General features: G+C 55.4%; 2 protein-coding genes across 5 annotated transcripts; both read left to right on the top strand.

The window, feature by feature from the left end:
- The first annotated feature begins 519 nt into the window (after positions 1–519).
- LOC140604008 (ral guanine nucleotide dissociation stimulator-like) lies at positions 520–7,341 on the top strand. The gene is made up of 7 exons (XM_072774867.1): positions 520–707; positions 1,194–1,301; positions 4,733–4,917; positions 5,256–5,449; positions 5,598–5,884; positions 6,662–6,877; positions 7,234–7,341. Exons 1-7 carry the CDS (start codon positions 570–572, stop codon positions 7,339–7,341), a joined length of 1,236 nt encoding a protein of 411 aa, XP_072630968.1. The 5' UTR covers positions 520–569.
- A 595-nt stretch (positions 7,342–7,936) lies between these two features.
- On the top strand, positions 7,937–10,701 carry LOC140604009 (ral guanine nucleotide dissociation stimulator-like). 4 transcript variants are annotated; one of them, XM_072774869.1, is made up of 7 exons: positions 7,937–8,436; positions 8,667–8,738; positions 8,856–8,921; positions 9,160–9,234; positions 9,780–9,812; positions 10,166–10,287; positions 10,477–10,701. In XM_072774869.1, the coding sequence occupies exons 2-7, from the start codon at positions 8,703–8,705 to the stop codon at positions 10,553–10,555; spliced, it is 411 nt and encodes a 136-aa protein (XP_072630970.1). In that variant the 5' UTR covers positions 7,937–8,436; positions 8,667–8,702; the 3' UTR covers positions 10,556–10,701. The 4 variants fall into 4 exon arrangements, with proteins under 4 accessions (XP_072630970.1, XP_072630969.1, XP_072630972.1 ...); XM_072774868.1 differs by having other exon boundaries at positions 7,937–8,429; XM_072774871.1 differs by lacking the exon at positions 8,856–8,921.
- Positions 10,702–12,102: the final 1,401 nt, after the last annotated feature.

The raw sequence follows: 12,102 nt of genomic DNA on the forward strand, positions 1-12,102 counted from the left end.
ATTGCTGGAGCCCAGGCCTCTGCCAAGCGGTGCTCCATGGCTCATCCCACCCCTTCTGGTCAATCTTCCATCCGTATATCTGTGCTTCAGATACACTGGGTACCAGCCCACACGCCTTATAAATATCATGCATAGACCCCTGGTGATGTGCCTAGGAAGTAGATTCTAGGAGATTCCAGGCTGATCTCCACAGTGCAGGTTGGGAAACTGTGAACTATTTGAGAGACCCAGTGGGTTAGGTATGACATAGCACTGAGAAAACTCAGAAATAAAGGTCTGAATTCAGCTCCGTGTCCTCACGGGTAGACCTCATTGCATGTTCAGTGGGTTGTGTCTATGGCATTTCTTGGCACATGATGTAAAGCTAAGGGGATGGCATGGGGTAAGCATTCATCTGCCAAGAAGGGGCTCTGGATAGGGCTGACTGGAGGAAGGGGCCCAGGTCCCAGTATCTTGAAAAAGTGATGTCACTTCCTTGGTGACAGGCCTGCAACTGATTTGGAACTCTGGTGACCAGGCACCTGCATTCCACAACCGCTCACTTTACTGGAGACGGTTGAGAGAACAAGATGTCCTCTTGCTGTTGTCCTACTTTGAGTTGCTCTGGGCTCTGGAGAGTCCAGAGTGAGAGATGTTCACGTAGCTGTCGACGTCAGCTCGGCCCTCTTCTCCGACGTTTCTGCTTATGTGGCAGGAGACCTCAACAGGTACAACAAGGCAACCTGGGGAGGCCACTGGAGAGCAGGCACACTGTGATCTCAGCTGAGCGGGCTCCCACCTCTGCCACCTCCTTGTGTGTGTGTCTGTGTGTTTATGCGTGTGTGAGTGTGTCTGGGTGTGTGTGTGTATGTGTGTGTGCGAGTGTAGAGGGGACCGAGGAGAGGAACATGCCCTTCTGGGCACAAACCAGCTGCCAGCTGTTGGCAGCCTGACACACCTTTGATGTTCAGACCCCAGGCCATAGCAGGCAGATGAGAAGGGGAGTCCTGGGGACCAAGCTCAACTCCCAGTATGGGAGTCATGAGCCCAAGAGCCTCTTTCATCTGGCTTCCTCCTTGCCAGATGTCTCCACAGCTGCCCCTCTGGCCTGAACAGGAGAACGTGGTTTCTAATGCAGGTGTCCCCTGGGGGTGATGTCGCGGGAGGACCCTAAGGTCTCTTGGCCCTGTATTTACGGGGCACTCTATTTGCAGAGCTGCACCCAGGAGGTCTTGGAAGAGATGGTCTCTGGCTTCAACTATTCCAGCTCCCTAGACAATGATCTGGTGCTCCCGACAAACAGGGATCGGTTCTGCTCTGAGGTAAGAAACGGAAGAGGGCTCACCCCAGAAATATGGCCCCCACACGAATGAGGAGAGAAAGCTGGGGCCCTCCCCTAGTGTGTCCACATGAGTGTCCCACAGGCCCAACCGCAGAGAGATCTGAACCTCTACGCCTAGCCTCCAGCTACGTGGGATGTGGGAGGACACTCTTCACCTGTGTTGGAGTGGTGCAGGATATAGTTCATGTTTTGAGGAATTAGAGGGCTTTGTTTTGTTTTGTTTTCCCAAAGCCATGAGGATCTTTGCATTCTACTTCTGTTTTTTTTTTTATAATAAAGTTGTTTTTATTGGTGTTCAGTTTGCCAACATACAGAATAACACCCAGTGCTCATCCGTCAAGTGCCCCCCTCAGTGACCGTCACCCACTCACCCACACCCCCTGCCCTCCTCCCCTTCCACCACCCCTAGCTCTTTTCCCAGAGTTAGGAGTCTTCGTGTTCTGTCTCCCTTTCTGATATTTCCCACACATTTCTTCTCCCTTCCCTTATATTCCCTTTCACTATTATTTATATTCCCCAAATGGATGAGAACATACACTGTTTGTCCTTCTCCGACTGACTTACTTCACTCAGCATAATACCCTCCAGTTCCATCCACGTCGAAGCAAATGATGGGTATTTGTCATTTCTAATGGCTGAGGAATATTCCATTGTATACATAAACCACAGCTTCTTATCCGTTCATCTTTCGATGGACACTGAGGCTCCTTCCACAGTTTGGCTATTGTGGACATTGTTGCTGTGAACATTAGGGTGCAAGTGTCCAGGCGTCTCACTGCATCTGTATATTTGGGGTAAATCCCCAACACTGCAATTGCAGGGTCGTAGGGCAGGTCTGTTTTTAACTCTTTGAGGAACCTCCACACACTTTTCCAGAGTGGCGGCACCAGGTCACATTCCCACCAACAGTGTAAGAGGGTTCCCTTTTCTCCACAACCTCTCCAACATTTGTGGTTTCCTGCTTTGTGAATTTTCCCCATTCTCACTGGGGCGAGGTGGTATCTCATTGTGGCTTTGATTTGTATTTCCCTGATGGCAAGTGATGCAGAGCATTTTCTCATGTGCGTGTTGGCCACGTCTGTGTCTTCCTCTGTGAGATTTCTCTTCATGTCTTTTGCCCATTTCATGATTGGATTGTTTGTTTCTTTGCTGTTGAGTTGAATAAGTTCTTTATAGATCTAGGAAACTAGCCCTTGATCTGATACGTCATTTGCAAATCTCTCCTCCCACTCCGTAGGTTGTCTTTGAGTATTGTTGACTGTATCCTTTGCTGTGCAAAAGCTTCTTATCTTGATGAAGTCCCAATAGTTCACGTTTGCTTTTATTTCTTTTGCCTTCGTGGATGTATCTTGCAAGAAGTTACTGTGGCCGAGTTCAAAAAGGGTGTTGCCTGTGTTCTCCTCTAGGATTTTGATGGAATCTTGTCTCACATTTAGATCTTTCATCCATTTTGAGTTCAATTTTGTGTCTGCTGCAAGAGAGTGGTCTAGTTTCATTCTTCTGCATGTGGATGTCCAATTTTCCCAGCACCATTTATTGAAGAGACTGTCTTTCTTCCAGTGGATCGTCTTTCCTCCTTATCGAATATTAATTGACCGTAAAGTTCAGGGTCCACTTCTGGGTTCTCTATTCTGTTCCATTGATCTATGTGTCTGTTTTTGTGCCAGGACCACACTGTCTTGATGACCACAGCTTTGTAGTACACCCTGAAATCTGGCATTGTGATGCCCCCAGATATGGTTTTCTTTTTTAAAATTCCCCTGGCGATTCCCCTGTCTTTTCGGATTGCACACAAACCTTAAAATAATTTGTTCTAACTCTCTGAAGAAAGGCCACGGTATTTTGATAGGGATTGCATTAAACGTGTACATTGCCCTGGGTAACATGGACATTTTCACAATATCAATTCTGCCAATCCATGAGCATGGAATATTTTTCCATCTCTTTGTGTCGTCCTCTATTTCCTTCAGATGCGTTCTGTAGTTTTTAGGGTATAGATCCTTTACCTCTTTAGTTAGGTTTATTCCTAGGTATCTTATGCTTTTGGGTGCAATTGCAAATGGGATTGACTCCTTAAGTTCACTTTCTTCAGTCTCATTGGTAGTGTAGAGAAATGCCACTGATTTCTGGGCATTGATTTTGTACCCTGCCACGCTACCAAATTGCTGTATGAGTTCTAGCAATCTTGAGGTGGAGGCTTTTGGGTTTTCTATGTAGAGTATCTTCTGTCTTCTGTTTTTATTATTTCACCTACTAGTCCCAGATATGCTTTGGAGAAGCCAGCTCCACCGTCCCTGCCGACCTTCTCTGAGCCCTTCCAAATCATCACACTAAGGAGGGTGATTTAACACAAAAGCAAGGGCGGGATGAAGCCATCCTATATGTTTTCATATCGAATGTTTACATAGTTTCTCCCTATATGTTTCTCAATAACATGTCGTCTCTCAGAACACATCAGATCATTGTAGGCCCAACAGCTCATGAGCTGTATCCTGATAGATCTTCGTAGGCCTCCATCAATGGGGCCGTCTGCCACAGGCATTCAGACTCTCAAGGCCCTGGCCTTTGACCTAATGCCATTCTCTTGCCATCTCTGCGGTCCTGCAAGGAGCACCTTATGTGTCCCCACAGACTGTTTGGGTTGCTAGACCTGCCATAACCTGGAACCCCAGATGAGGGGGAAGGCCTCTGATGCCTCCTGGCACCAGTAGCTGGCTCTTTTTGGAATGATCCACCCAGGAACGCTTGGATGAGGTGCTCATCCAAGAGTTCAACTCCTCCATCTCCCCTGACAAGCAGAAGGGGATCAGGCCACCAACCACATCCATTAAAGGCCTGCAGTGAGAGCAGGCCCCCATTCATGGTCAATCCACACGCAGAGAGGATCAGGGCATGCCCAGAGCCTACTCTAGAAAAAACTGACACCCTTGGGCCCTGCAGGAGAAGGGAATTTTCCCTTGAGCCTTCCTCCTAGGTCAGGGACAGCCGAAGCCACATCCGCTTAAGGGAAACCCCATGCAGCCCACGCTCTGGTCTCTTCTCACCCGCAATGTATATGAACTTGAACAGCATTTGAGGGTCTAGGCCTCTGTGTTCTCGTGGCAGTTGGGATGTAACTGAAGACTCTGTGGCATCCTGGTCTTCGTAAGAGCTAGTAGTTGAGAGGAATGCTGTTGTTGCTCGGCTAACAGAACGTGTTGAAGTGGCCAATGCTTTACCATGTCTTCTCTAAAACCAGTGGTACTTTGAAGCCTCGAACCTTTTTCTGTGTGGGCACTCGAGTCCCTTGTCCTGTGCAACTTTCTGAGGGGTTGGGAGTCTGTGGGCGGGGCGCCAGACCTTGATCTTCCCAGTGGTTCCCGGTTTGGAGGCTGACTACAGTGCCCCTCCTTGTGTCTCTGGTGTGAAAAGCAATCAACCCTATCCGTGAGTGAGGCCAGGACCATGCTGACGCTCAGAGAAGGGAGAATGGATGATTTTCTACAGTCCTTGGTGCCATCCTTCCAGGACAGAAGCCTCATCATCAACCCAGTCCTTTCTTGTCTCTACCAAGTGTTCACCACAGCCCAACGAGTCCTGGGCCAGCAATTCTCTAGGTGAGTGACCACCCCATACACCACTGGGGCCAAGAACAGAAGCTTTGGCGAGCAGACCACTCACCAATCTGCCACAAACCTAAGCCCCAAATCCGGTGTGCGTGGAGGATGCAGTAGAGGAGGCCCTTGGCCATTGAGAAGAGAGAAGAAGTAGAAACACCAGACTCAGACAGGTTTTCTGGATGACCAGGTCATCTACTGCAAGGCCAGCGACAGGGGGGTTGGAAGTCATGCTGAGGACATTCTCGGGGACCCCTACACAAAGAATGGTGCTATGCGAGTACCACATGGCATGAAAGGCCATGCTCTGATGCGGCTCCGCACCTGACTCTCCCCAGCACCCTCTCTCCCATCTCGGGGACCTGGCCTGACCGCAATCTGCAGGACACCTGGCCGTCCCTGCACCGGGCCTGCTTCGATGTACAGGAGTCCTGGGTGCAGGCAAACCTGTATGCCCTGTATTGCCATGCCCCCATTATCGTGATGCCACGGCAACTTCTGCAGCTCACGGAGGCAGACGCAGAGTCAGAGGGTAAGGGGGATTGCAAGCTGGGCAGACTATCTGGGATGGGGTTCAGGGGCTGCGTGTTTCTCTATCGGCCATGGACTCTGCCCTGTTTCTGGAAGGACATGGGGCAAGTCAGCCCTGTGGACAAACATTTCTCCTTATCCTGTCCCAGTGCCAGCTCCACGGCTCCTTCCGGCGTCTCCTCCGTCGGCTCCTCCAGACCTGAAACAAGAGCTGGTGCCTTCCTCACGCGTACCGGGTCCTGAACTGCAGTCAGTTCCACCACCAGCCTTCGTGGGGCCTGACACTCCTTCCCTAAGCACAAAGACGGAGCCACCTCCAGCCCCAGAGGCCACCTGCCACTGGGGAACCCCCGCGCACCAGCGGCATGAGGAGCAGCCTGGGCTCATGGCCTTCCCTCCCAAGCTGGTGGCAGAGCAGTTGACCTCCATAGACGCGGTGAGCAGCGGGGCGCCCAGGCCGGGGGGCCGGGGCAGGCTTGCTTCCTGCTGTCATCTGCCCCAGTCCTGCCTTTCCCTGATGCGCACTTGTGTGGTCGGGGTCCAGATCTCAGCTCCATCCCTTACCAACCACCTCACCCTGTCCAGTTCCTCAAACCCTTGCTCTCACTGTCCAGCTGCAGACTGTGGAGCTAGACCATGGGATGGACTGACCCAGAGTCCCTGTGTCGATTACATGAGCCAGAACTGATACGTAAAGGGGCAGGCCCTGGTCCTGGGCGGGCAGCGGGGGCAACTCACTGTGTGCGGCCGAGCCCACGACTCACCACGCACCTGCCTTGGAGGCCGAGCACCCCACACTTATTAGGCATCTAATGGAAACCGAAGTTCAGGGAGGCAGACAAATGTGTGGCTGTCCCCTACTCTGTGAGAATGTGCTGCTGAGAGGGGAGGAGGGCCAGGGCATGAACACTGGGAGGGGAAGATGCCCCCTGAGGATCCCCCTTAAACTGCCACCTGTAACTTGAAGTTAGTGGGGATGATCAGGGTACAGAGGCCCTCCTGCCCCCCTACCACCCCCTGGCAGTACCTGCTCCTCGTTCATCCTGCACTGGGCTCCCTCAGGGAAGAGCAATGGAGGGCAGTCCAGGGACTCTAACTGGGTCAGGCCACTTTCTGTGCTGGCTGAGCCCCGGCTCTGACAGGGGACCCCTATGTAGGACATGAATCCTGCATGTGCAATGGCTGTGTGAGCGAGCGTCCCCCTATTCTCTAGGATCTTTTCAAGAAGGTGCAGCCCCAACAGTGCCTGGGCTCCATCTGGTCCAAGAGAAATGAGCCTGGATATGAGCACCGGACATGCACAGTCAGTGCCACCGTCACCCAGTTCAACAACGTGGCCAACTGCGTCATCACCACCTGCCTTGGCAACGCACGCATGACGGCCCGGGACAGGGCGGAGGTGGTGGAGCACTGGATCAAGGTGGCCAAGGTCAGCCTACGGGAGGCCCGGCTGACCTGCTCTTCTGAGCCTGGCAACTGCTCTTCCCTTGATCATTCCTCAAGGCTGAAGTCTCTGCTCTGAGTTCTTCTTCCCGGGAACATGCTGCCCATCCCTTGCATGGCCTGATGTTGGGATGCTCAGTTCCCACATGACTCTTTCCTTGGAGGGAAGGGAAATGCCGCCTCTCCCCAGCAGGGCTCCTCGGGGGGTCCTCCATGCGCCCTTCTGTAGGCCCCTGCACATCCGTCTCATGCAGGAGAGGAGACTGACACTGAGCAGAGTGCAGCTCTCCAGCACACAGGGCTCCTGCTGGCCACCTGACAGCTCATGCTCTTCCTCCCCAGGCCTGCCGAACCTTACGGAACTACTCCTCCCTGCACGCCATCCTCTCGGCTCTGCAGAGTGTCTCAATTCACCGCCTGAAGAACACATGGGCCAAAGTTTCCAGGTGAGGGGTCCTTGCTCCAGAAGGACCATGAACGATGAGAGATGTCCCATAGGCCTGTCCTTTCTGGCTTCCTCGGTCACCCTGGACTTCCTAGGAGGCAGGAATCCATGACAACAGGATGTGGGTGGGCAGGCGGGCAGGGGATTTTCTCAGGCTTCCTGGCCAAGAGGCCACCATGCCTCCAAAGGTCCCCATTTGGGGAGTCTGGGCTGAGCTGAGGTACAAGGTTTTGGATGTGAACATGACAGCAACTAGAGTCTCTTCGCAATTGAAACCAAAACTGACCAAAGCAGAGCTGTTCAATTAATAGGGCATCGGATGCACCGGATGACCCTCCAAAGAGCTCCCTCCCGTGTCCTTCAACGACCTGAGTGCTCAGAGGAACCCAAGGAAACCCTGATCCAGCAGTTGAACTCCTTCGAGGTCTCAGATCACAGGGTCTGCCCTCAACCCGACCCTAGTGTTCCAACATCCGTCCTGCCTTCTTTCTCTCTCCTCAGGAAGAAGATTCAAGCATTTGAAAAACTGTGCTCCCAGGACAATCCCCAGAGCAGGAACCTGCTTCTCAAGGTAGTATGGGAGGTGTTGGGATAGAAAGAGAGGCGGCGTGGGAGCAACGGTGTCCTACGTGACTGAATTAGGGACTGGCCCGGAGCATTCCTTCGGCGAGTGAAGCCTTTGGCATGAACGTGGACGCAGCCTGGGGTGAAAATCCACCAGGGGTGGAAAAGCAGCTGCTGCTCAACCAGGATCCCTGAGCTGGACCCTCGCGCTCCCTGTCGCCAGCCGGTCCCGATGGGGGCCTCTCCCGAACTGGAGAGCCCAGAGGACAGGCCTGCGCCCAGCGAGGGGTTTGAATGGGATGAGGGCCCCAACGGGGATGGTAGGAATAGGACCCTGGGTCCTCGGGAGACCGAGGGAGGGAGCTGGAATTCGCCCCTTTCCCAGTGAGGAACCAGGCTCAGGGAGGCCAGGCTGCAAGCTCCAGGTCACACAGGGAGTGAATGCTGGAGCTGAGGTTGTTCTGGAATCCCTCACGGGAGGCTGAAGGAGGACGTCGCGGCTACCCTCTGCTTCTGGTCGATGTCCAGGGTGTGAGGTCAAAGATGGGTGGTGGAAGGGGAGGTGGGCGGGGTGTGGGGGCGCCTGGGTGACGGGCACTGGGAGGGGCACCTGATGGCATGAGCACTGGGTGTTATTCTATATGTTGGCAAAATGAACAGCATTAGAAATAAATATATACATAAAAAGAAAAGAAAAAAGAAAGTTCGGTGGGAGTAGTGGCCCGAGGTGATCACGGTCTTGAGGAACTTGTCCTTGGCCCTACAGGACCGGCCGGCTAAGCTTGGAGCCCTGGGGATCAACATGCAGACAGCATGGAAGAGGCGGCAGCAGCAGCAGGTGAGCGAGCCCCGGATCCGTGGCCTCGAGCCCAGAGGAGAGGGTTCTCCCCGGAGAGCTGGAAGGCCCCAAATCAAGGCAGGTGGGGCCGTCCAACTCCAGCTCTGCCTCCCGTAGCCACAGCTTCGACAACCCTTCTTTCGAGGTGACCCGGAGGAGGGTCTATACAGCTGGAAACAATGTGTCAGTGGTGGCAGGGCCCGGAGCACCTACACCCCGATGTCCTACAGCTCGCCCTTGATGCGCTTAGGAGGACTCTGGTGTTGTGGGAGGGTGAGGGGGGGAGCCCAGGGGAGGCCCCAAGGGTCCTGGTGTGCACCACGTGGGAGCTGGGGCGGGCGGGCCGGGGTGCTGACCTGTCCCAGGGAGGGACCCCGGGGACCCGAGAGCAGGGCCTCATTCCTTCCCCGCCCCGACACAGGGTGTCGTCCCCTTCCTGGGCTCCTTCCTCACCGAGCTCTTCATGCTGGATACTGCCATGGAGGAGTACCTGGAGGTGCGTGGGCCCGGGGCTGGGACGGGGGGCCAGAGTCCTGATGTGGGGGAGCACAGGGCCCCTGAGCCGAGCCCCGAGCTCTCCGTCCTTGGCAAGTCTCCCCTCCTGAAAGGCTCCCCGCTGCCCTGGGAGCGCGGGTCCAGGGCCCAGGGCTGGGAGGAGTGAGGGAGGCTGCACCTAGGTCACGGGTCCCGAGATCGAGTGTGCGGCCCGAATGCCAAGCGGCCGAGGTCAGGCTGGGTGGGCCTCAGCCTGTGGGGGCCGAGTGACGTCAGGGTCCCCGGCCTGAGCGGCCCTTAGCGAGCCTCGCATCTCCTGCCCACCTGAGGCTTTGGCCTCCCCTCCTGTGCTCCGGGACGCCAGATCCGCTCCCTCCCCGCCAGGTCTCCTTTCCCTGGACCCGGGGCCTGGCCTGGATCGCAGGCCTGTCACCGGGGTGTCCTGGCCCCTGTGTGCCTGGCCCTAGGGCGTGAGTGGGGGTGGGTAGCGGCACCCAGTAGCACCCGAGGCCTCTCCCCGATGGACTGTGCTTGTCTGCTTTCCAGGGCAATGAGGTCAACCACCGGAAGAAGAACAAGGTGAGGCTCTCTCTGAGCTCCCGCACGGAGGGGGAGGCTGGGGCTGTCAGAGGGGTCCCCGGGAGCACCACGCCGGGCCTCCATCCCCTCATTGTCACATTGTGGGGGACGGTTCCCTGAGAAAGGGAAAGTCCCCGCAGTTGGCCAGGCCAGAGGCGCGGCCATCAGGGACACCTGGCCAGGGCTGGGCCGGGTGGGCTCCCCTCTGAGAACCAGCTGGGACGGGAGGAGTGTGCAGGATGGGGGGTCGCCACGTGTCAGAGACCAGCCCCGGGCCCCTGTCCCCGGGCGCAGCCCCCGAAGGCCTCGCCGCCCCCAGGCTCCTCATGCCCCCGTCCTCTCTCCGGGCCCAGGAGTACCGAGTCCTGACCGAGATCCTGCTGCTCCAGGTGGCCGCGGATCGGTACCGCATCGAGCCCGAGCAGCCGTTCCGGGCCTGGTTCCAGTCTGGGACGTGGCTCAGCGAGGAGGAGAGGTGAGGCCCCCAGGGCTGAGGGCGGGAGGGCGGCCTGCTCAGGGGCCCCTCAGGGATCCTTCTCCTTTGGCTCCCGGGGCGGCCTCCAGCCCTGCTGCTGGGGCTCCAGGCTCCAGCTCCTTGGAAATCCCAGGGGAGACTCCGGACCTGAAGCTCCTGCTCAACTCACACGTGTCCCTCTGTCCTCAGCTACACCCTGTCCTGCCAGCTGGAGCCCCGAGCCGGCCACCAGACAGGAGGAGCCGGCCGCAGTCACCCTCAGGCCTGAGCCGAGGTGCAGGGGCCTCAAGGGGACGGGGCCCGTCTGTGCGACACCACTTCCTCCCGCCTCTTCTATTGGGAGGATGATATGTCATGGTCTTAACTCATAAATGGAAGATTTCAATGTTGTGATATTAAAGCCGCTTTACTGTCCAGGAGTCGTTTGGGTCTTTTGCTTCCTGTTGGAATCTAAGAGAATCAAAAGGTCTCATAGTCATTTTCTATCTTTTCCATCCAGATATTGTTTTCTTTATCGACGAGGGACAGACAGAGGCGGGCTCCGTGTGGGGGGTCGGTCATGGTCCTGAAACCCAGGGCTCCAGGGTCAGGATCTGAGACAGAGGCAGAGGCCCCGACACTGAGCCACCAGGCGACCCTCTTGTGCTCATTTTATAAGAGAAATCTTACAGAGTCCCCAGCTCCTGTATGTGGGAAGAAGTAGAGGATCCAGCCTCCTCCCAGCTCCTGAAGTGCATCCCCAGGCCCCCTTCCCCAGAGGACAGTGTCAGGAACTTGGGCAGACAGCAGAGACACCCCTCAGAGCTGCTGATATTCAGAGGGTGCAGGGACTTCCCCAGGAACAGCAACACCCCTGACCTGGGGGTCCTGAAGGGGACCGCCCGCCAGGACCCTCTCCTGCCCAGGACAGGGGCTCCCTTTGTACACTTTCAAGGAAGGAGGACTTTGTCTTGCCACTTCTTCTGATGTGGATTCTTTTGGCTTGGGTTTCGGGTTTGCCATTCCCATTATTCGGAGCGTGGAGTCGTCTAGGTCAACCTCTGCAATTGCATCAACACCAAAGTGGGCACACACGTAAAGAGACCCTGTGCTGCACATGGACGGCATGAGGCCAGGGGAAGATCATTAGTGGATGACCTCAGGGCAGGCACGGCTTCCATCCTCAGTCTCGCTCTTGGGTTCCAACTTCACCCCTGACCAAGCCTGGAATCCTCCTGGGTCCTTGACAGTGATCTCTGACGTCCTTTTCCCTCTTGGTGTGCATGAGGGGGAGAGATATTTGTGTACATGAAGGCCACACCTGGGCCAGGTTCCATGAACTCCTGTGCTGACTCCTGAGCTAAGATCTCCTGCCTCCCTGTACCTCCCTGGGCAGCTCTCTTGAAAGCAGCAATTCCCTGATGGCCCCAGTTTCTTGGTCGAGGGCCTAGTGGCCGCTCTTCCCTGCTTGGACCTGATGGGTCAGACATCGGCTCCCCCTTGCCAGAATAATGGTTCGGCCGCAGAAACCCACACAATCTCCCTGCGAGACAGGTCTTTGTTGTTCTGATGTCCGTGGTCCCAGACATTCAGCAGCTTGCACACTCAGGCTCAGTGTACACACTTAGACTGTCTTGTCTGGAATCGCTAACTGAGCCTGACCCCTTAGGTCTTATACTTCGGTTATGTCATGGGGGCTCATGAGCCTTTGCTGTCTGGATCGTTGATAGATGATGAATGAGAGAGGAGCATTCAGGGACTTCCGTGAGGGCAATGCCACCAAGCTGATGACCTGAAGGATCAAATGGCAATAAATATATTCCTATCAATTACCAT

Source organism: Canis lupus, chromosome 14 (genome assembly GCF_048164855.1).
Source record: "Canis lupus baileyi chromosome 14, mCanLup2.hap1, whole genome shotgun sequence".
NCBI classification, from domain to species: Eukaryota; Metazoa; Chordata; class Mammalia; order Carnivora; family Canidae; genus Canis; species Canis lupus.